Source organism: Dufourea novaeangliae, unplaced genomic scaffold (genome assembly GCF_001272555.1).
Source record: "Dufourea novaeangliae isolate 0120121106 unplaced genomic scaffold, ASM127255v1 scaffold14, whole genome shotgun sequence".
Lineage (NCBI taxonomy): Eukaryota > Metazoa > Arthropoda > Insecta > Hymenoptera > Halictidae > Dufourea > Dufourea novaeangliae.
In genome coordinates, this window is record NW_015373890.1 from 992,268 (window position 1) to 1,017,125 (window position 24,858).

The 24,858-nt window shown below is 37.7% G+C and overlaps 1 protein-coding gene across 1 annotated transcript in view; it reads left to right on the plus strand.

Annotated features, from left to right (window-relative positions):
• Positions 1 to 24,012, plus strand: part of LOC107185850 — a 34,851-nt gene extending 10,839 nt beyond the window's left edge. The window contains exons 2-8 of the mRNA XM_015573625.1: positions 18,902 to 19,087; positions 19,513 to 19,660; positions 20,391 to 20,667; positions 21,182 to 21,425; positions 22,186 to 22,323; positions 22,810 to 23,100; positions 23,630 to 24,012. Of these exons, the coding sequence (XP_015429111.1) occupies positions 18,902 to 19,087; positions 19,513 to 19,660; positions 20,391 to 20,667; positions 21,182 to 21,425; positions 22,186 to 22,323; positions 22,810 to 23,100; positions 23,630 to 24,012 (1,667 nt within the window). The remainder of the gene's footprint in view (positions 1 to 18,901; positions 19,088 to 19,512; positions 19,661 to 20,390; positions 20,668 to 21,181; positions 21,426 to 22,185; positions 22,324 to 22,809; positions 23,101 to 23,629) is intronic.
• The last annotated feature ends 846 nt before the right edge of the window (positions 24,013 to 24,858 follow it).

Here is a 24,858-nt window from a genome sequence, read left to right on the forward strand (position 1 = left end):
CGGAGTGAGTCGGTGGTAGGTAACGTTCCCGTTACGGGCGACAGGTATACGTATCTCTTGTGGATCGCGTGAAAAGAAAGAGCGGTCTATCTGTCAGTGACAGCTCTGTGCAACGAAGAATTGCTCCGAGGCCAAATTCAGGTAGATTTTTATTCAAACCAATGATTAACGAACTCTCCATTTAATATTATCCCTCGAATGGTAAAGGAGGGGTCGAATTTGACCCAAGCCCTCTTTACTATTTTTAGACAGGCGAAAAAAGTTATTATCTTCAACTTGTACTTTTGTTTATTTATATAATCAGAAATAATAAATGAGTTATGTAAGATATCGTAATATAAGTGTTAAACGTTTATTAAATAATAAAAAATATTTTTAAACGAGGATAATGATTAATAGAGTGGGGACAGCACAAAAGGAACATTAACTTGGGTCGGATACGACACGGACCTTATCATTAGAGGTTTAACAAAATATTAAGTTTTGGTTAACAATATTTCAGTAATAGTTGACTGTCGGTAAGATTGTATTGTATGACTTAAAACTGCTAAAAATTATTTCTAAACCAAGTGTACATCTTTAAAACTGATTAAGTTAGAACACATTTAATCCCTTAACAGTCGAATAAAATTATCACTTGTGATAAAAAAATGTATATATAGTAATAATAATTTAATATATAATATATTTTTTTTACTACAATAAAACTAAATTAGTTGTATCCATGATAAAAAATTTGGAAAAACATGTTTTACACGTATCTTTTTAATGATTACGTTGTTTATGACAAATGCGCCCTGCCCAAGTCTTACTCAGGATAAATTGTTAATGGGTTTAGCAGAAATTTACGAGTCTTCACTTGACCAGAGTAGCCTAGAATGAGAATGAAGTCGATTTTAGTTCGCGCCCCTTTAGGGTGTACGATCGAAGTGGAAAACGATCGACGTCCCTCGAAATAAACACCTTTATTGCTCCCCACGCCCTGTCACGATGTTACAAAAGCGTGGACGTGACTTGGGATGGTCAATGAAGAACGGACTTCTATACTTCTATGGTCAAAGAACCTTAACCGTAAATCGTTCGACTTGAACAGAGAATAAAATTGGATGAATTTCTGAGAAATAAATAAGTATAAGGATATAATATTACTATGAGAATATAATATTCTAGGTTAAGTGACCGAATTACGAATAGTGTCCGTATTACAAAAGATTAACTATATTTTTATAAATTAAAACACTCTATTAGCAACACCTGAAATAATTCTTCTTAACGAAGTGCAGCTCCGATTTTACTCATAGGAACTTAAACATTTTCACTTTATTACACGTTTCTTTATTAAATTACATGTTCTAATATTGAACCCGAAAACATATTTAGGTTGCGATTTTCTTTCTACATGTAAGATTACATAACAGATGCAAAAATTCTTTCTTTTCATTTGCAGCAGTATTTCATTAATTTTTAATGATTCCATAAAAAATGTTTCGGTGTTTCGGAAAAATTAAAACTCATAGGACCTGAAAAAAACAATTATCAATAGTTTGTCACTATTTCTTAAAAACAACAAGCCCCACGGATTCACTAATTCGTAATTGGGTCGCTTACCCTAGTTATATAAAAATAATATTAATAATAGATTTCATAAACTCAACGCATCATTTCCAAAAAACAAAATGATTCACTACAAGGGCGCATTAAACTGTGCATGAACTTTCCTCGCCGTTGGTGTTATCGTCAATATATCACGCGGCCGAACTTTTTCTCGACTCTGATCGAGGGAAGGGTGGGATGCTCGTATCTTTCGATTCCTCCCCTTGACCACTTCGTCATTGAATGTACATAGCGAACGCCTTCTGTCAGCAACACGATATCGTCCCCCAGCCCGAACACCACACCCAGAGTAAAAAAAAGTCTCGAAGGCCACTAGTCGCGAAAGATATTCCCCGTGAAAAGGGCGAAAGATCCCTCTCTCGTGGCTGTCACAGGCAGAGATCGCGAACCGTCCTTATCTTTGAACGGTCGATCGGACTGGACTAGGTTCGTCGCGCGTGGATCCGTTTACAAGACAGCTTTCGCGGGTGTTTCGACCGCCATCCATGGAGAGGACGAGTTTCATTCGTGCTAGGGATTACCTTCTGTGTAAACCGGTCGCCTCGTGGAAACCGCGAGCTGTGTCAGTTTCCTCTCCGTGAATATAGAATCTGGCAATTGGAATGTTTATCAACGTTTCGTTGAATTTGGGAGTAAGCGATTTTTAACGGTTTTAAATATGCTTAAGTACTTCTGTAATTAATGGAAATTGAAATATAGAGTAATATATAAGATGCGGATATTGTAATAAAGTGTTACGAGTGAATAATTTACATTTTATCAGCAATTACGGTACAGCAATCCCGTCGTAGTATGTACGGAAAATATTAAATATTAAGTAGTTTATTTAAATGAAGTTAACTACGTTTTATGCGTACATTTGGAATAAATGTTTTAGAAAGCAAGAATTTTTTTCAGTCAACATTTGCTTTTTATCATCCTTGACATTGGCTTCGTCGATGAGAACAAGAAATACGTTACAATTCTCTAGTTTATGCTATCTATCAAGTGAAGTCCAAATAAATTTAGCATATTTAATAAGTTTGCATAATACATATCGTAAAGACAGCATCGTATTACACAAGTGTTACATCCCAGATAGGACATGACGTCTAATGACGCCTTGAAAACGGCTTAAAGACGCCTTGGATTTAAAATAGCCGTAAAATGGGCGTCGTCAAGGCGTTTTGCATTAAACTGGAACAGTGTATATATTGTTCCTGCCAAATTACATTAGATACGCGTAATATAAACGAAGCATGTAATGCTTCATTCGTGCTAATAATACCCTGAATTCATATTTTATCGATATTGTCGGATAGTGACACTAAAATGGTAATGGGGTCCAATGACCCCGAAAAATCTGGCCACGAAAAAGTATTGGATAAAAAGTCTATTCAAATATGTATCTCGTCCGTGGTAGTGTCAGAAGTGGTAGGTAAAGTCTTGAACGTGTTTTGCTTATCTGATTGAGATAAAGTCGAATATGTACCAGAAATCATACAGTGGAAATCTTCTTTATCGACCATGGAGCTTGCAAGCTCGGTGATATATCTACACGTGGAACCGACACTCATTGCCAATGTTTAGTAACCAAAGACATATTTAATGAAAAATCCTAAAAAGCTAATTACTAGCAATTATAATTTTATAATTGTTGTCCTCCAGATCGACTCTCACAGATGTTTCGAATTTTGAGCTCTCCATTACAACAGATAAACTTACCTCGAACGTATTGGTCAGCGTTGCAACCGAATCAATACACTCGGAACAATGGGAACCGATAAGAGAAACAAATACGTGTATAAATATCGATGAAAGGGTTTCTGACACGTTCGAAATCGACACGAATACTCTATACGAATAACTAACGATGTTACTCTTTCACAAATGATAATATTGCCAGTGTCATTAATCTTTCTACCCTGTTACTCAATAAAAGTCTGTACATATGAACCCATCTAAAATAATGATTTTTGTTAAGTAGTCACAGTTCTAACAAAATTTCTAAACAACATTACCAAGTTCTTCTCGTAAACGTTCAAAATTCGCTGTCAAAACTTTAATCAAAACTCTTCAACTGTTTTATGAGAAAACTTGGTGAAAAGTTGAGGGGAAGATTGAAAACAAGTCGCTTCACGATGTACCCTATGGTTTACTCGGCAAGTAGTTGTTGTGAAACAAGTAATAAAATAAGCTACGAACGTAGGTGTTTAGAAGCGTATAGCGCTACTTAAAAAATTTGGTTTCTATCAGATTGTTGCATAATAAATGTTTTTCAGCACGCTTCATTTCGGTCATCTTGAAAACGTTAAACGTGTGGGATTAAGAAGCTTCAGCAAAAACGACGTTTATTATGCAATCACCTAATATAATAATCAATAAGGAAGAATGAAAAATCGACCGAAAATTCGAAATTAGGAAATTTGAATCCACTATCGTTCCATCAAGTGGATAAAGACTTTGCGGCAATCTATGCTAGTGACTCACATCTTTCTTGAAGGATCATCTTCCCCTGTTCCTCTGCCTCTAGTCTTCTTCGAACTTACCAACTACGATGTTTCTTATCCCGATTTCTTGGGGTGCGTCTATCTCAGCCACCAATTCTCGTTTCCGATTACACGACGAACAACCGAATAAAAACTAGTCTCTCATAACTACTACTCACAATTCTAACCGGGAATTAATGAATAACGCATATGTATGGTTTGACTGTTTTTTATTGAAAAATCGTAAGAAAATATACAATTTACAATTTTATTAAATTTGTATAAATTTAATAAAAATTGCTTTAAATACTACTTACACATAATACTACTTAATATAAAGGCACCATTGTCGCGTGGCCGACACAAGATCAGGTTGCTTCTATCTGTTTTGAATAAAAAGAAACATAAATGATTATTAATCTATACGAGTGATACGCTAGTTTAGATTAAAATGTGCTAGAAGGGTCAAGGAATCCCAATACGCCACTTGCCCGTGCGAGCTCGGTTGCCCATCACTGGGTTAGACGAAGTAAAAGAAACGGCCATTAACGAAGGGGCCATTTATCGAAAGGAACGACGGCCACGGGTAATTTAGTACCGATGTTTCCGCTCTCATGTACGTCATTGTCGATGCCATACACGTGGGTGGAGTATCATCTGAATTCATTGTTTTCCGTCGACTGAACGCAATTCCAGGTACCATTAATGAAACAATAAAAATAACATAGGAACTTTTGCGTGTTAAGCGACAGTTCTGGTGTCTCGATACGAGAGGATACTTGTACTTGGGAAATTGTTTGATGAAACGTATTCAATCCTTTACGTTTATTCTTAAAGAATAACGTAGTTAAACTGTTGAAGAACAGATATATAAAATTGTTACACTCTACCGGTACAACCCATCGACTGTCGAAGACCCTTCGACCACCTATCGACCATCGATGATCGACGATCCACTATATTATAGTTGGCACTCAGGGGTGCCGAAATACTTCCATATATGGAAACTTTACTGTAATGAAAATACGTGTGTCCTATCTCTAAGATTAGGTTAGAGAAGGTTAAAGGGTTGTAACCAATCTTCTTAATATTCATCTTGCCTTGTGCCATCCTTCACATCAACTTCTCAGCAACGCATAGTTGATGTGTTCCGTGTGATGATATAGTGATTAATCGTCGTGCAATCTGACCCAGGGGAATTTAAAGGGACGTCGTCACGGAGAAAAGAAGGCGGACGTTGGGCGAGGGGATTTATATCATCCGACAATTCGACAGCTGCAACACGGAGACCACGGTAAAAATAGAAACGTCGAGTGAACGATACCACTCTGTGAGTTCTCAGATTCGCCACGATATTTGTGCACTCTTTCAGAGGAGCTTCATCCCGCGAGCATGTTCGGGACTACCCGCAGCTACGGTCGATCAGATGAGAAGGTTTACTCCTGCCTACGTCCAGTCGGATACGCCAATTATCTTATTGGCAATGGTGCAAAAGTATGTCTGGAGTCTGAATTCCTTTTTTCCATTTATCACTGCATTCTGTTTGATTGTATGACACCTGGAGGTTTGCCATCGATACCTTTCACTTTTGAAAATTTAGGGAACAGGAAGGATATAAGATTTCTCATCGGAAACAAAGAATTGCCCTTTGTTACGCTGGCGGGGTCTGCGTTGTTTGTTAGATTTACATCGAACGTCTGTTTGTGTATTCAACCGACGATTCGAAAGCAGTTCTCGCGTGTTCGCGTCGAGCAGCTTTAGAACGTCACTAACCCCCTGTTTTGCATAATTCGAGAAAACTGGCGCGGGCCGTCTTTAACTCCTATTTCATGCCTGGAATTTCGAATCGTAGTTTATGGTCGGTAATGTGTGCACCGAGTAACAAATTCAATCATATTTCACGCGAGATAGATTAACGATATTGTTGCATATAACAGTTAAATTCACGAAACATTTTTATTACGTTGAAATTTTGTTACTGCAGCCAATATGATGGTATAAATGTTAAGGAGGTGATTGTGCATGTGAAAATAAATCAAAAGTATAGAATAAAATTTATTCATTCGACGCTTCGTTTCCGAGATAATCGAATTTCGGACTATCCTAACGTGTCTGTTCAGTGCATTCCGTTTCTACTCATTTCCAGGACGAATACAGGCGTTTTATAATATTCAAGATCGATTTTCTCGAAGTCAAAGCCTCCGATGAAAAAATTTTACTGTACAATTTTGATTTAGTTTTGCATAACGAATCACCTACTACCTGCTTGTATCATCCTTTCAGAGGGGGAAGAAACTGTTTAATGTGTTTTTAATAATTGCAGGTCTTGTCGTAGCATTTCTTCAAATAAATAATTTAGATTATTATACATATACCATCCTAAACTGAATATAGAGTGGAGTTACACATTTTCGCAATAAATATCTATGGTAATTAATTTTCCTAATACTAACAATAAGAAAGGTATAGACAACGTGTATAATGTTCAAGTAATGGGATACATGTTTCCCCTACTGTACATCTAATATAATTATATATTCAGAAATGTTTATGATAATTTGCTTCTAATCGACCAATTAATGTTTCCACTCATGTTCATTAACTATTACTATTCAGTATAGTCTATACCGTCTACCCTCTAATTTCCGAACGTTTTTCTTCAACATTCAAATGGTGTAATTAAGATAGCCGATTAACAGAGCGAGGTTGACGCGCAGGATTGATTGCACAGGCGGTCGATCGTCCTCTTCGAAACTTTCAAGATTTTATCGCATCGACGAAACAGGTTCCCTCGCTGATCGCAAGTTTGATCGCTAGGTTCTCCCTTCGTTTCGTTTTTTTTATCGTCGACCGTCATCTAACACGACGTACCCCAGTTAAAAAAATCGAAATCTAATTATAATCTCACTTTCGTTGATCCTTTCGTTTCATGATTGATTTCTTCCTTGGTGGTCAATTTATTGCAAACATTGATCGCTCAGCGATACAGAGATCGTATATAGCATGTGTCACGCAACGATATGTAGATTTATAATAGAATGATCGCGTGTAAAACGAAATCAGTAAGAACCCTTTCGTTCTACGGTGATAAGTTAAATAATAATAGATGACACGCAGCGATTTCAAATCTAGCAATTTTTAATGGATACACAATTGTTTTATGCTTCTAAAGCTCTTTTTTCCGTCGTGGTTATCTCTGTGTTTTTTTTTTTCGCACCGATCGATCAACGTTTTCCGCGCGAAAACATTTCCCCGGTTGACGCTGATTTATTATTACGCGGGAAATCAGTTAAATTGCTTTATCGATTTGTTCGGTCGGCTGTAACACTGTGCCATGGAGCTTAATTCAGGTCTGGACCGAGAATCACTGTTTTATGCTACATTAATTACCGATTTCTCTAGGTAACGTGTAAAAGTTTCTGTCCTAACTCTGACATATAGAAAATTGATTTAAAAATTCAAATCCTGCCGCTACAAGCATTAAAATTCTGCAATTTTTTTCTTTGACATCAATGTGTTTTCTGTGTATTTAATCAGAAAAATGTACATATGCAAATTTTACTAAAAATTTTAATATTACTTAACAATCATTACGAACATTTGCCATTTCATAGTAATCAGATATTATTATTGGATTCGAACGAGTAGACACGATGTTTACTCTTCGAGTACTAATTACTAATTAACTTTTGAAGAGAAAATAGAGAAAGTATGATCGTTACTACCCTTAAAACTGATGGGTTGCTGGTGGGAGTACGGAATACTTGGGTTGAAAAAGTAACGAATTTATGGCCTCTAAGGCCCAAAGTTTGCAAAACCTTGGATGTTCCGTCCCTAATCACACAAACTTTTTTAACCCTTTCGTTACGTGAATTTCAATACATTTAATAAATTTAATATTATTAAAATTATTAATACAATTTTCAAATGAATACATTCTATATCAGAAACTGAAAGATAGAAAAGTGCTCTATTATATCTCCTGTATATACATTCGTAGTAGCGTAAGGGTTAAGCAATATCATGCGTTTTACCTTAAATGACAGGAAGTGCAATATATTAGGTATTCCAAGTAAAAAGCAATCCAAATTTCGCAGGTAAAAAAAAAATTTCCAATTCGAAGGGAAGAAATAGAATTCCATTAATTCTTAATCTCGATCGGGGGGGGGAAAATTGAAAAGCTCGAGAACGGGTGGATTGGAAACCTATCGAAAATGTTCGTTGTCCCAGGAAAATGTAAAAAAACAAGTCCAAGGTCTGTGTAGGCGAAACTGATAACGTTGCTCGGGACAGGTGCGCGTTGGATCGACTGGATTCACCGCGACGGACCCCGCGAGTTGTTCCATCGTGAAATCCGTTTGGCCATGGGAGCACGTGGCGAGGACGGAGAACGATGGGATTGGCCCGTTTCGTTTCCTCTTACGCAAGCCCGGCCGCGGTCCTCTTCTGGGAACCGTCTAGCTGGATCCAGTCCGCGCTCGACAACGCGTCCCTCGTACAGCCTGTGGTGACCTTTTGCTCCGGGATTTTGCGATTCCTTGCGCGAAAACGTGGAAATCTAGCTTTTCTTCGGAGAGATAAAATCAATCGAATCGAAACACACCGGCGAACCGACCTGGCGAAACGGTGCACGTGGACGGTACTTAATTTTTAAAAAATCGAGTTTGTGTTAATATTAAATAGTAAAAATTAAAAAAAATTTTATCATTAAGTTTTCGTCGAGAAAAACTTTTCTGTAGGTTTCTGTGTGGATTCATATTTATTGGAATATTGATTTTCTAACCAGTTAACCCGCTAACTATATTTGTTCGCTACAGTGGACGCCTACTTTGTCACTTCAGTGACGATATTTGGAATTTTTCTTGACGATCGACAGTACGAACCTTCTTTAAATGACATCCGAACATTAGAAAAACGGTGTCACTGTGACTACTGGTGCCATTATTATGATGTGAGCAAACACATTGTTTTTAAGAAAAAATAAGAAAAATACAAATATTTTTAAAAATTTGTTAAATAATCTTCAAATGACTGTTCTTTACTGATTTTTTGAAAAAAAAATTTGTACAAGATACCAAAAAGATGCAGTGAGCGGATTAAAGTATTTTTAATTGTTTGATTTTTTACACAGTACATGTTTTAGTTAACGCAAAAAGTAATATCGCGAGATTGGTAAAATAAATGTTTCTGTTAATTAAAGGAACGTACGAATATGATTGATATTAGAGAGAAAATGAAGAAGTGAATGTCAGAGTCGTGGAACAGTTGAAATGTAAAGAAATTTTGGGCGGAAGTGGCGGTTAGAGTGCACAGCGTGACAGTTTTTGATATAGGTATATGTATACCGTTTCGAATATATCCTTATTCCGGTAGAGGGGCACGTAGCATCGTTGACCCATTTCAGGTTGAAATGAACTATTTTATTATATTTTTGTCGGGTGAACGGAAGACGATGATTGAAACATTTCTATCTTACGGAACAAACAGCATTTAATAAAAAAGATTATTGTATCCAGATTGAAATTGTAAAATCGTAATCGATAAAAACTTCCGTCTTATATGTTCGACAATTTATGTTATCGAAATTTATAAAGTTCCATTTTCTATATTCCCTGTTCGTCTTTATGTTCAACAAAGTCTGAACGATAAAATTTTGCAATGCACCCCTTAATAGCGGGGAATATAATTGAATTTGACGTTGCGGCACGAAGCTTTGGCCTCTGAGCAGTTCCATTGTCACGGACCGTTTGCTTCCCTCGTGATTCCACGGCTCCGCGCCGGAAGTCTCTTTTAATAAATTCACGAACTCTTACTTTCCTTCGTTTCCCACGTTCGCCGCGACTCGCTTACCCGTAGACGACAAAAATGTTTACATATTGAGCTCTTTACTTAACGCGTCTTCCTTGTTCTATGCTCCTGTTTGCCGAGCTTTTACTGTAATTCAGAGGAGAACATTGGTACGGAGGCTTCCCTGTGACCTCGATACGCACGTGGTGAACGTAAACTCGTGAGTTACAGGACTCTTAAACTCTGTCCCGCTGTCGTTGCATCGATACTTCGTCCTGGTCGCTTTACGTAAGAAACTGTCGGTTTATTATATCCTTGTTGTGGCTCAACGAAACAATATTTTACTTTGTAGATGTTCAACGAACTTAAAATCTCTATTTTTGGTCATCAGGTATCTGAGAATGTTAAAAGTATCTAAAGAAATAGAAATCTACGTGTTTCTACTGTAATGAAATTATAACAGAGGGAAGTAAATATTAGGTGTACCAATAAGTAATCCAGTAGTTATTAAATTATTCTTCTCTATTTTACTTTCTAGATGTTCGCCCAACTTAAAATCTCTATTTTTGAGTCTAATATTAAAAATATCTCCTCGATCTTTCGTTTCGTAACAATAGTGTAGCTTACGAGAATATCCCTATGAATATAAATTGAACAGTATAGAACTGTGACTTTTATAGCAACGAATCCCCATTTCGTCAAGGAATAGTGGATTACCAGTTGGTACACATTACTAAAGGTGGTTTTCGTTTAATTGAAATGCTATGTACACCTATTTCTTTATTCCAAACAATTTAATATATACAATGTTAATATTCTGTTGAAAGCCCCCATGAGAAATATTAATATTATTGGCTTATTGTCTTTACAAATATCTGACGTATTTTCCCGTACTATTTTTAGAGATAAGTCCTGCGTTAAAGACAGACACGGGGAGTCCTTGTCCCAGTTTTTCTTTCTTTAATGACCAATAATAAAGAAACGAGAAGCACCGTAGAAAATAATATTATCTTCTGCCATCCGTTTCGCCCGACACGTAGGGAGATAGCATCAAAAGAGAAAATCTGTCCCCTCTCCCCGTCACGAGCCCCGGCCATAGACTGAAATGTTGTTTTTGAAGTGGATCCGCCAATTCAGTTCAAAGAAAGTCGTACCGCAAAAGTTTTCCGAGTAGTAAAAGAATAGAAACAGACACGGTTCCCCAACTTTATCTTCGTGGGCAACCTTCCGTCCTGCAGGATGTAGAGAAGTGTAATTTCAAACGTGACCGGAATAAAGTTTCGACCATACTTTCGCGCTAATGGTGGCTGGTATTTCAAAAATCACCGAAATCCAGAGACGCTATCCGACGAATTTTATCGGTGATGTCCATCCCCTTACTATACACTACGAGACTTCCGGTGTTCGAGTTCAATTCTGAATTCTATGTTCCTCGATACGTGAGTGGGTATTAAAATTGTCGAATTTGGATTTATCTGCAAAGTACTTAATGGCAACGATAAATTTGTCTAGTGGAGAAATTTTCGAAATAAATTTGTTTATGGCGCGGTTTCCGAAACGATGGATCGTCGACTTTTCCTTCTTTATCTTCGTCCTCATCTGTCCCTCGAGCATCAAGAACCCCTCGATTTATTTCGAAACTCGTTTGTCCTGTGAATCTCCGATGTAAAAAGCTGTGTTGCAAAAAATTGTGGTAAAACATTATAAATGTCGTTTTTTACTGTTTTACGAAATTTTTCTAGAGGTCAGGGAAATTTTAATGACACGCTGTGCTTGAGTGGCTCTCGTTTGAAATCTATACTGCCAGCCAAAGCTTCTGAACCACTGTAGGTACTCTGAGGAAAATTAAAATTTGTCGTTCCAACTCAGGGAATTTGTCGTGCAATACAATTATAACTAAGAAACAACAAGTTCTTCGAATCATCTAACGAACAGTAATTTATGTTGAATTAAAATATTAGGTGAATTCGAATTAAATCAAACATGTATGAAACAATGGTACTAATATTTACAGAAGACCGTAAAATAATGATAATGATCAAGTTATTATTAGAGTCCCCTGCATAAATTGAAAATTTTAACTGTATTCCTTAAAATTACATGAACTAAATTTAATTTTCTAATGTATTTTCAGTAGACAATGATTACTTAAAAATTATCCAGTGTTAGAAACTTTCATATTGCGATTGTATTTCTTCAAAAACACAAGAAAGGACATATTTTTCGTACTGTAGCTCTAATAACATGATCACCCATCGTAGTTACTTTCGCGCTGTCGATCTTGAATTTGAATCGATTATTTTTTTTTTTAAATATACTCGAACCACGACAGTGAGTAAATAAGAAAAGAAAGGATTCACGATGAGAGACGAAAGACTGTTGGCAAGCATGAATGTTGCGTCTCCGTGGCAATAGCCGCGCGATTAAGGGATGAAGACTTGTGACCAAAGTGGACGGGATGGCGTTCAAAGTCCCGCGTTCGAGGACAGCGGTGTCGCGATTTCCGGTGAACACGGTGACCATTCGTTCTCGGGAGAGTGCGAGGGAATTGTTTCTCTACAGGAGCCTGGAAGTCCGCGGGAGAACGAGGAGGATGAAATTCAAGATCCCAGGTCCGATCGCGTGAGACCGTTTCAAATAACTGAAAAATGTCAATTAGCTTCTCTGAACACGAATTTTGTAATATTTTCTACTTCTTTATGCTTAGTTCCACAATTGGAGTGAAAGTTGACGTTATACAGGGTTTAATTTTCGCTGAAATAATTTTTTTTGCTGTTGTAATACATAATACTGATCAATGTTGAGTTTGTTTCACTGATACTAGTATATTAGGTTGTTGTAACATCATGTCGTTAATATACAGGGTGAGACAATAAGAACTACTATCTACGATAAGACTAATGGACAACGACTTATTTTAGATAGTAGTTCTTATTGACTCACCTTGTATTGTCTAATCAGTAAAAATTCTTCAAAGTAACTTGAAATCTTAACAATAATTCTTTGAATTTTAATCGAATTCTTCGCAAACAAGTGCTAACTATTACTTCTTTGTTAAATAATTAAATTAATTAATCTGACTGGTATACAAGGTAGGCAGTGAACAAATATAGATTCAGATTAAAAAAACGTACGGCAGTTATCGCAGTGGAAGTTTTGCTTTTCCCATATTGTAGATATATCGCAAGATGTACCATAAGACAGCATTACTACCCGGAAAGCGGTTGGGGTTGGGTGGTCGTAGTAACTGGTGTTATGGTGCAAATTCTTGCCACGGGAATTCACGGGGCTGTCGGATCCTGGCTGCTGTTGGAGGGAACGAAACGATACCGGCAACCCCTGTTCAACGTAGGTACGACACATAAAGATCCGCAACACCCATTTTCTAATTTCAATACACTCGACTGTGTGCTCGAACTCTGTACAATGAAATTGTTCGGTACACTAAACCCACTCGCGTGCTAAATATGTAAAACGATAAGTGTCGCTATATCTTTCGCGCAATGGATCGTTAAAGTAAATGTTATTTCTCTTTAACATTCCATCGCGAAATGTAAATGTTTGTGTTTAGTCTCCGTTAACTGTTCGGATCAATTCGACCAAGTCAATGCTTGATTCTTAACCGTTTGCTGCTGCTTATTAGTATAATTTTTGCATTCGTTGTGAGCAATTTTGTACGTATCAATCGTGATTTTTAGTTGATTTAATAATATAATAATTAAAAATTTATTTTGCATTTTTGGATAATTATTTCACATAACGGAAGGTAAAATGTTAAATATTGATTTACCTGAAGGGGACTATACAATGAAAAGTGATGATAAACTGTTTAGTAGTAATTATGTAAATATTAATTATTTTTGTTTCTTATTTTTTGTATTTCTAAATACTTTTGCTTGGAAAAACTAACTTTTTATACAATATATACCCAATTGAAGTAATTTATTATCGTTCTTATTATCTTCCAAAACACTAAAAATACGCATTTTATTCTGCATATTTAGCATATATCCAAATAAATACATCAACTCTAAAACGGTTAATTATATTTTTCTTTATGGAAATTTATAAATCAATATGAAATTAATAACTTACGTTTTATTATAATCTTGCGATAGGCAAATGTATGTATTTAAGGTAACAGCGTATTGAACCATCCAGGAGGGTTAAAAAATGAAACTATTTTCTGTAACAATAAGATGAAATCTATTACTCCATCTGAGGTCCACACGAAATCGTGCAATTTTATACAATCCATTTATCTCTACGTAAAATGATATTTACGCGAATCAAAATGGTATATTTCGTGTGATTCAGCCCGGTTAGCGATACGTACATCGCGAAGTTATGAATACCGGATGGCCACAAATCCAAACAATACTCTTCCGTTGTCCGGGGGCTCTACGACGGGAGGCTGTGAAATTTATTGCAAAGAGTCCCGTACCAGATAAAGAAACTTGCAGAGTTTAGTTCACGGTAGACCTTGGCAACGAGAGGAAAGCCCGCTGTATACCGTTTGAATATTTCATGCAGCAAAAAGAAAAAAGAACGGCCCCCGCGAGCAATTCTCCACGCGCCGAACGATAACTGTAGCCATTTCTGAAAACGTTCCGCGGGGCCACCGACAGTTTCGGTTGAAAGTTCGAGCCGACTCGTTATTATTATTCACGGGGAGCCCCGAAAACCGGTGCCTCCGACCGTTTCGCAATATTATCGTTCCCGTAAAAACGGCCCCCAACCGAATCTGCCTTATTTTCATCTGCTGGTAAACCTCGCGCCCATCCGCCGTTTGTCGACGCGCTCCTTTCGTCGGTCGCCATTTTTAGTCGCTAACGAGCTCTGCTTCTCCTCCCCGAACTTTGTTTGCGTATACCATTGTTTAGACGTGACAAACAATGTACCCTTCCATTCGAATAACTTTATGAATCCACGTCAGATTTTCTATTGTTACAGCAAATGCACCTACATGATGTCGAATTGAATTAACATTTTAATGAAGTTTAATATCTAAGCTACTTTCCTCTAGGTCGAAAGACGAGAAGAAAAGGGTCTCAATAGTATGGAGCAGATGGAAATTATGTTGGGTAGATTTTGTGTTAGTTATGGAATTTCTATTAGGTTCTCTTATTAATTTTGAGATAGAAAGTATCTCTGAAGAATAATCTTCAACGACCCAACGACCGTCGACGACCCTTAGACGACCAATCCAACGTCGACGACACTTCGACGATACAACGACCGTCAACGACCCTTAGAATACCCTTCGACGACCAATCGAAATCGACGACCCTTCGACGACCCAACGACCGTCGACAATCCAGACCCTTCAACGACCCACCCAAAATGACATGTCAAATCCACCCTGTGAAAGGGTCCCACATTTTCATTAACATCTTCCATATTGTCACCTAGCGATATGCAAATACATTCCACTGATCCGATTCTAATTCAGGCCCAATACATTTCCAAGAACAGTAATGCAACAGATTACTGAACAGTGCACGTGGATCAATTGAATTGTCATATCTGAAAGGAGGACCTAAGAGAGACTAAAACGAAAAACAATGAATTGTGAGCCAGGTTCGTGAACTTTAATCGAATCCCTCCACCGTCGAAAGTGGCGAAATCAATCTATTCCAGCCACGAGACACTATCCGAGCTACGTGCGAGGTATTACGGCCAGAGTTTCCTCGTCGTTCCAACGAATTGCTACCGTACGAGCTTTCGATTATATCTTGAAGTAATACTTGGCCCACGGGGGACACACTTGCTGTTTAGATAGAATCCCAGAGCAAATGGCCACACGATCCATCGGGTCGTTGACCTCTTCATTCGTCGATTCATTCTCCCTCTCATTCGTCTTCCGGTTTGAAAAGCCGCGTGAGAACCAAGGGTGGAAGTGATAGTCCCTCCTCCCTTGGAATTCTGCACTGGGGGATTACTCGTTCTGACCGATGACGGGGTGGCAATCAGCCACAGAAGGGATGGGAGAAGCGATACATAATGGCTGCAGCATTATGCGTCAGACGTTTTCCCCGACGAAAATTCAAAAACCCGAGATGATACTTCGTCTCCATTTCCGGTCGATTTGTTGCGCGAGGGATTCTTGCCCGACTGTCTGACTCGACGTTGGTTATATCCCGGTTTTTTTTTTTTAGGTCCGTAACAGTCATCTGGATTATTGAAATGGTGGGACGAGTTATGGTAACGAGATGCAGAGGAGAGAGCAAACTCTTGGGTCTCTGTTTCCGGTCAATTTGCTAAACGAAGACTGCATTAGCTTTCGTGATATTTGTATCAATTATTCATACGATACACAGGGTTATCATAGCCGCGAATAAAATGTCATTTATAGAAAATGTTGTTCCATGGATACTCATTTTTTTTTATAAATACCGTATTTAGGAGTAAGTTTGAACAAATTGTCTGATTGTTCCGACTTTTTAGCTCTGGAAATTGTTAAATTAAATTGATTTTTACGGGAAAAGGTATTTCACGTAAAAGGGCTTGCAGAAGAGCTGCAAAATTAAAAATGATTATTTTCTGACTTTGGGGCGAAATTACCCCTGAAAGCTGCCCCAACTTGAGGTACAGAAAAGTCCAGGTGGAATGCAATGAAACGGGTTATTAATTTTGAGGGTTTAATTAACGAACATAGACGACGCTCCTCTCAAATTCGTTCGAATCGACGTCACTTGACCTTTACGTTAATAAAACTAAGAGCTTCGTCGCCGAAACAATTTGTCTCCGTGGCGCTTTTTTGCGAACGCTACGAACGATAAGAACTCGAACACCCTATACGTCTTCCGGCAAATCCGTTCGTATATATCTTCTGTCGCCTTGCCGAAATCCCAAAATAGATGTCGCGGGGTATCGTAGAAGAAACGAAATTGTTATGAAGATCTCTTTAAAGGGTTAACACGAACCCACGATAACAGTAACAGATTAATAAAATAAAATACGATAATATCGACGAATATTAATCCAGAAATCAGATCGTATTGACTCAACGGTGAAAATTTCAATGACGTTTGACACTTGTGTTCAACAAATTCAATCCAATTCGACGTATCGTATCGAGATGTTCGGTACTTGGTATCAATTTTCGATACCGGTCCGATTATTTTCGATCGATATCAAACAGGTATCCAGTGTCAGTAATTGAATCGACACCGATTCTATTGATGATACTCAATCAATTCGATGTCAAAGTGCTCAATCGAAAATATCGATACGTATCGAAGTTGTGAGTACTTGTATCAATTATTGATAGAGATTCTTCTTAAATTGATACCAAACCGATACAGTAACGAATGAAAACTCGTATGATACCTCACAAAAGTGTATCGATACCTATTAATATCTACACGAAAGGTATCGATATTTTCGTGTAGGTATCAAACAAGTAACGATTCTTTCGTATATGTATCGAAGATGTATTAATTCCCCTGATGCCTACGTCTGCATGTATCAATACCGGATCGAAATTAGTAGAATGGTATCGATAGTATCGATACGGTACCAGTCTCATCACTATTCATTATATTCGATAGTATCCGGCCCGGTATCATAATTTTCAGGCCAGAATCAATACTATTGATTCAGTATCATTCCGATCACTACTCATGGATACTCTAGCTTCCAGGAAGCCTCATTCCAGCGTTTCAATACACAATTCATGCGTTTCATACGCGTCTGCGATCCCTTCCGTTCGATCCCAGGCCATATTTCACGCTCGCGAGTTCGCAATCAGAATTAAACGCTTCACGGCCCGAAGCTTTCCCTCAATTACAGGTGAATCACGTGTATGATCGATAACGATCCTATGTTGTATCGTGCCCGTCAACGTTACCGACGATTATTCCCGTTCCGATCGATCGTGTCGCCGTTAAGAAAGCAACATGATGAATCGTTCGTATACCAGGAACGTACCGTAGACGTTTGGGATCGACGCTCCTCAAACGGTTACGATCGATATCGTTCGTGTCGTCATCGGTCTTCTCTTCGAGCTACGCGGTCTCCACGATGGATCAATCCTCGATGGGGCATCGTATTAATAACGTCGATGTTACTGAATAGAAGTTGACTCTCGAACGAGGTTAAAACCGTTTTTAATTACACCGATAGGCGATTAGCAGCGGTCGAGTCATTTAATTAGTTTTCACCGTTCCTCGCGATCGAAGGCACGGACGTCGAGTGGGCTCATCGATCAACAGGCTCGGGGAATGCCTTCAATCGCGAGGAGTTGCGGCCCGCTTGTAGAGACAAAGGGGATAGTCGAAGGACAAAAGGAAACGGTTATTAATCTTTTCGATCGGTTGGACGGTAACGAATGCAGCTTCGACGGGTTCCTGCTCCGGTATCGGAGTGATTCCGGGTTCGATTGATTTATTACTGGACGAGGACTATTGAATTTTAACGAGCTTACTGTAATTAAGCTAAGGGCTTCTTTCGGAGCGATTAAATGTTTGGTAGACAATGAGGGATTACGGGGATTCGTTACCGGGTGCCATTGAATAGTTTTTTGCGAGTCTGAAACGAGTTACGTGATAAGACAAATGGGGAATATTGGACAGGGAAGTAATAAACTTAGGATTATTTTTCACTGAAGGGTTGAGTTCACGGGAGAAATGTTTTTTTCTAAATAATAAAATTAAAAAACGTGACATACACATTCTTATTGCCGTTTCCTTATTCCAGGTTTCCCATTGAGTACTCTGATCAGTTAGACGAAAACTTACTTTCTCCTCTTCTTAACCCTCATCCGACACATTTTTTTAAGAAATGACGTTATTCTGCCATGTCCAGGTAAATTTAGCCGAGGCTCCATGACATTTATTTTAAAGAACTTTGCAAATTTAACTATTTATCCCTTTATTATATTAATTTTTTACCACCACGCCAATTTAACACCGAGGAACAAATTGAATTGAGAAAATGAGGGACAGATGAGGGTTAATAATGAAAAATTTTCGAGACTGTTAAATTTGTGCTTGTTTTAAGGTATTTAAAGGATATCTTTTTCTTTTCAGGATGGTTAGGTGCCATGTCAACGGGAGTCGCCCTGCTAGTTTCCCCTGTAACGATAGCATTTTGTCGAAGAAAGAGCACAAGACTCACAGCTGTTCTGGGAGGTCTCGTAACAGCACTTGGTTGTCTCTTCACCTCGTTCGCTTCGCAATTTCATCAGCTGTTCTTCAGCTACGGCACTGTTGTTGGTAAGTCCTTATCGAACTGTAATTGCAGATCTGAAACGATTCTAAAAGAGTGAAGCAATTTATAAAGAATCGAGTGAACCTATTTTAACAATAACTTACCACATAACAAATATCATTTGACGAAGAATACAAGACTCTCACAATTTTGCAAAGTTTTTCGAATTCCATAATTTTAAATAGTAATAAAGTTCTTGAAGTCCAATTTTCCAAAATTTTTCGAAGTCCATAATTTTAATTAGTAATTAAATTCTCAATTCTTATATTTGCCCTTTTTCGATCTATATGCAGTGGGAATAAAGACAATTCCGGTTTTACCAGTTTCCTCAAGTCAGCCTTGAGAACCTCATAAGATCATTTTGACAGCAAGACATGATAGGATTAGGATAATGGGAGATATAAAACTGGATTTTAATTATTTAACACAGGTATAGGAGTTGGTATGACAAGGGATTGCAGCACCTTGATGGTAGCGCAGTATTTCAAGAGAAGAAGGGAGCTGGTCGAGATCTTCATAGTGTCCGGAAGTGGCCTTGGTATTGCTGTAATGTCGGCTTTTATAAAAGGAGCGATTAGGTACTATATATATTTTTGAAACATTAATTAAACACCAGATGGACTTTCATCTTTTAAATTAAGTGATGGTTAAAATAGAAGATAACGAAGTTACCGTTAATATCGTAATACAGGCTGGATAATAAATGGATGATTATAAAATATACAGGGTGAGTCAGTAAGAACTACTATTTTAAATAACTCATTACCTATTAGTTGTATCAAAAAAGTTTTAATGATATATGTAACATTTTAAGGGACGTATCGAATGGATACAATTTGATTTCATTATACCTTATTTCTTTTTTTAGATATCTAGGTGGCCTTAACTTTTCTCTAAAAAAACAAAGCATTAAGCTTGAAAAAACTCAAGGTCACCTTGATATCTCAACAAAAATAAGAAATAAAAAAATGAAACTGTATCCATTCTTAAAATGCTTCATAATAAATTAAAACGTTTTTTGATGCAACCAATAAATGAAGAATTATTTTAGATAGTAGAACCTTAAAATGTTTCATAATAAATTAAAACGTTTTTTGATGCAACCAATAGATGAAGAATTATTTTAGATAGTAGATCTCACTGACTCACCATGTAAATCTATACTTCTTATAAATACATTCTACGGACATAAGTTTTTAAGTATCATTTATGATTAATCATCATTCAGTTTCTGATAAAGCGATAAAGAATATGTGTCTCGTTTTTAGTATCATTTCTTATTATTTAGAATATGTATCTTCTTTTCAGTAAAATTGGGTGGCGTTTGGGTCTCCAGGCGGTGACCGGTGTAGTTTTCCTCACTTTCATTCTGGGTACATTTTACCGAAGCGCGTCTCTCTATCATCCGCAACGCAGAGCGATCCTACATCTGAAAAATCAGAAACGCAAGATCAAGGACAAGAACAAGACCGACGACAGACCGCCGTTCTTCGACTTCAGCACCCTTAAGAGCAAAACCGTGAGGATACTGTTGGTTTCCACCGGAATATCCGCTTTTGGAATCAACACTCCGATATTTTATTTGGTAAAAACCACAATAATAAACCCTAAATTCACTGAATTGTCTAAAAATGATCAAAAATCTTCGAAGAACTTTTAGTTCAACTTGAAAAGTAATACAGCTTCTTCAGAATGAAGAGAAAATTTCAGAGTTTAAGACTCTCTGCTTGAGACAGATTTTAATTCATTCTTAACCCTCTTCACTATTTAGGTCCATTTTAATTTCTAATCAGACAAACTAGTAAACTAATTTGACACCAGTAATTTACATACATAACGATCAAGCGATCTGTAAGTATATTTCTTAAATTCGATTTAAAATTAGACCAAGTTTAATTCAAGACATAGTAATACAACAAATTATTAAACACAAGGGTTAAATAAATTACATCATAATTTTTCCCATTTTTCTCCTTCCATAGTAAGAATGAAAGGAGTAATACAATTCAGTATTCACATCATATCCATCACAAATGCACTAGTTAATTTTTATGTTGTCTCATCGTTAGATTTTTTTTATGATTTTCATTGTTGCATAGGCACATCAAGCCGAGGAAGAAGGTCTCGGCGACACGGTGATCCTTCTCCAAGCTTACCTCGGCCTGGCATGGACCCTCGGCTGCGTGGCCTTCGGTCTTCTGGTTGTCCATCGCAGCGTCGAGTGCAGAATAGCGCGTCAGTACCTGACGCAGGCGGCAGTGTTTGTGTGCGGAGTTTGTATCCTTGCCCTCACCGCCGTCCAAGGAAATTATCACGGATACGTCATGTTCGCCTGGATTTATGGTACAGTATGCCAACTCGTGAGCGAACCCACCTTCTTCGATGAAGATGTTCCATTATAAGGAACCCAGCAATTAACATTACCGCGTGTACCAATGTGTTGTTTAGTTTATTACACCGCCGAAGTAGTATTGCCGTGCGATAATTGTATACTTTCAGTGTGATTCATTGTTCGGGGTAATATTGCGTATAATTAGGATTACAAATATTTTGCACGTACCAACAGGGTGAGTCGCTAAGTACTACTATCTAAAATAACTCGTTACTTAATGGTTGTATCAAAAAAAGTTTTAATGAATGATGTAACATTTTAGGGGATGCAATTTGATTTTTTTATGATTTTTTTTTGAGATGTCAAGGTGACCTCAAGTGTTGTCGAGGTAAATGTATCTTTCTTTTAATATCACGGTGTTGTTGATGGAAGGACGAATTCAGCGACCAATAGCATGATGGTACTAAAAAAAGATGCACTGACCTTGCAAAAACTCAAGGTCACCTTAATATGTAAAAAAAGAATAATTGAAAAGCTACATAATTCATTAAAATGTTTTCTGATACAACCAATAGGCAATGAGTTATTTTAGATAGTAGTTATTATTGACTCACCCCGTATATTGGACGAGATCACGTATATTTTTCTCGTAAAATAGTCGTATCGACGCTTTAATAGTTCATTAGTTAAGAATGTCGATACAGATTCCATGGTTTCTAAGTTATAATTTATATGTCCGTTTTATATACTAATTTTAATGGACGTTTTCAGGCATCTTCTGTGGTGGTTACCACTACAGTCTCAAAATGTACACGTACGAAAGGGTGAGGGCAAGGAACTTCGCGAGAACCTGGGGCTTCGTGCAGTGTTCTCAAGCCATACCAATAGCAATCGGGGTTCCGATTTCGGGTAGGTGCCACATATCTCGCAAATAACTAAAAATAGAAATATCTCATTGTTACAGTATGGTCAAATAACAAAATCAACAGCGAAATTTTTTTGAAATATAGTGTCAACGTTTTCTCAATAAATCATAACTGTTGAACTAACACGCTTTGTGGGTGCTTACAGTGGAGACATAAGAATATCTAATAAAAATTATTTCAATTAGAAAAAACTATTTTTGTAACCATATATTTTATTATTTGAAAAAAATAAGGATATAGTCCTACTTGCCCTCATTTTTTCCAAATTTTTAAATAGTGCTCCGCTACTATAACATTGCATTCCTTCAAACAATTACAAAATAAATGGTTAAAGTGTCAACAAAATCCAAAATGTTACTCGAAAAAGTGTCCGATTTGGCATGGAAAGAGCCACACATACGAAAGCTCCTGCAAACCAGGTATACAAGAAAGTATAACCGCCTCATTGGCGCAATCGTAATTTTCACAGGATACATGAACGTCGGCTGCGGCGGGAAGGCCGGTTACTACTTCAGCTCCACCTGCGTTCTGGTGGGCAGTTTCACCCTCTTCTTCATAGATCTCCATAGAAGGAATTTGTCGAGGCACAAGCACACCAGGTCTAACGGGACCAAGCATCTATGCATTTCGGACAGTTGCCCGCAACGACGGAGGCTATCGTTCAGCCAGGAACCGGAAAACGACGGTGGTCCTCACGTGACATCCGCCGGAGCTGCCGCCGCTGCGCTAGTCCTCGGTTCAGAAATTGCACCAAATCCAGGTAAACAGACTCATTAAAGTCTGAATTTTGTGGAAAACCATTCTGAATAAAATTAACCCTTTGCAAACCGACCAGTAGAAGGCAGATGCCGAATAATTTTTTACCCATACGCGATATTTGGAATCAATATTTTATCGAAAAAGAATGTAATACTATGCTTAGATAATATGAAATTTCACGCGATACAAGTTGTTCGGCTTAAATAACATCAAATTGGATACGATATCGTCCTGTTATACGAACACTTTGGTCTCCCTATTAGTTCCGATAATCGAGGTTGAACTATACATATAAATTCCCATTTTCTTGTCCAATACACAACTTCCAAATAGACTTTTATACAAAGCTGGAACCTAGAACAAGAACATATCGATCTCCCCCTCATTCATCCCCCAATGCAAACATTATTTACGATTACGTCTCGAGACGTTCGAGTGGAATGATCAAAACGAGACCTGTCCCAAAAAATTCTTGCTAATCAATTTCAATAACAGTGAAATCAAATCTAAATCGTAAAATATTCGATTAGGCGAGATGATCGACGCATTGGCACCAGAGAAACCCGAGCTCACCTGCATCTCAGAAGAAGGGATCGCCGACATGGATCTGCCGGACAACGTGCTCGAGGATCTCGATTATATCGGCGACTGCATCACTTCCTGCAACAAAGTCGAGAACTATCTGATGCTCTCGGAGTTCGAGAACAATCTGATCGCCGAGATGCCGATCATCACCGATCGTCGTGGCCGTCGATGGTCCCTGGCCCGTTCGAAGAGCGGCCAGACGAACTTCGAACGACCCCAGGGGCTTCAATCGTCCAACGAGGAAACGAACTCGAAGCCGAACTGGCAGGTCACGAATTTACCTCCTAACAACAGGGTGATCACGGTGATCGACGAAGCGAGCGCGTAACCACGGTCCGGATCGCCATGGATCGGATAGACCCGCGAAATGCTGTTGAAAGTCACCGAAAGCGTTTCCTCGATTGGATGCTTACTTCTATGAAGCCTGTTTACTCTTTGTACATACATACAAAAAGTGATCTTACGCTGGTCCAATTATGCGAAAGGAACTTATGCTTGCCGGGCTTCCCGCGTGATTTGGAGCCGACAGGTGAACCCACGGAACGATTTAGCGTACCGGATCGATTGATTGCAATAGTACAAAACGGGATGGATATTATCGTGCGGGATTGTTATATGGCATAGGGTAAACGCACCAATGAATGAACACTCAAGAGATTTTGGAATTATTAAAAAATATTCGGCACGTGAGAATTAGATTTTCTTTAGTTGCTCTAGTCGCTCTAGTTAATTTTTCTATCTCCATTAATCTGTAAACTGAGAAAACTGAGTGTAAAGTTTATGGAGTTTAATATTATCAAAGCAGGAAAATCGTGAAATAATCAACTATATTATAATGTCATCTACTGAATAGTTATATAACAAAATTGTATCTTATTATCAATATAAATGTTTAATTATCGTTGGTATTTGGAGATACAACAATTAAGAAAAAAAACATTTAAAGTTTGAGAGTTAGAATTTAGAAAAATATTTGATGTTATTTGGTTGAATTTTTTTATATTCTGGTGAATTTGTATTCTTTGGACCAATGAGACTTGCGTAGTTTGGTTAATTAAATTTGTTTGAAAAATGGAGTTAGAGAAGTTAAGGACTCGAGCGACGAATTCGAAAAATTTCAAAAATGTAATTAATTAAATTAAAACGCAAAAATACAGATTTCACCAGTGAATGA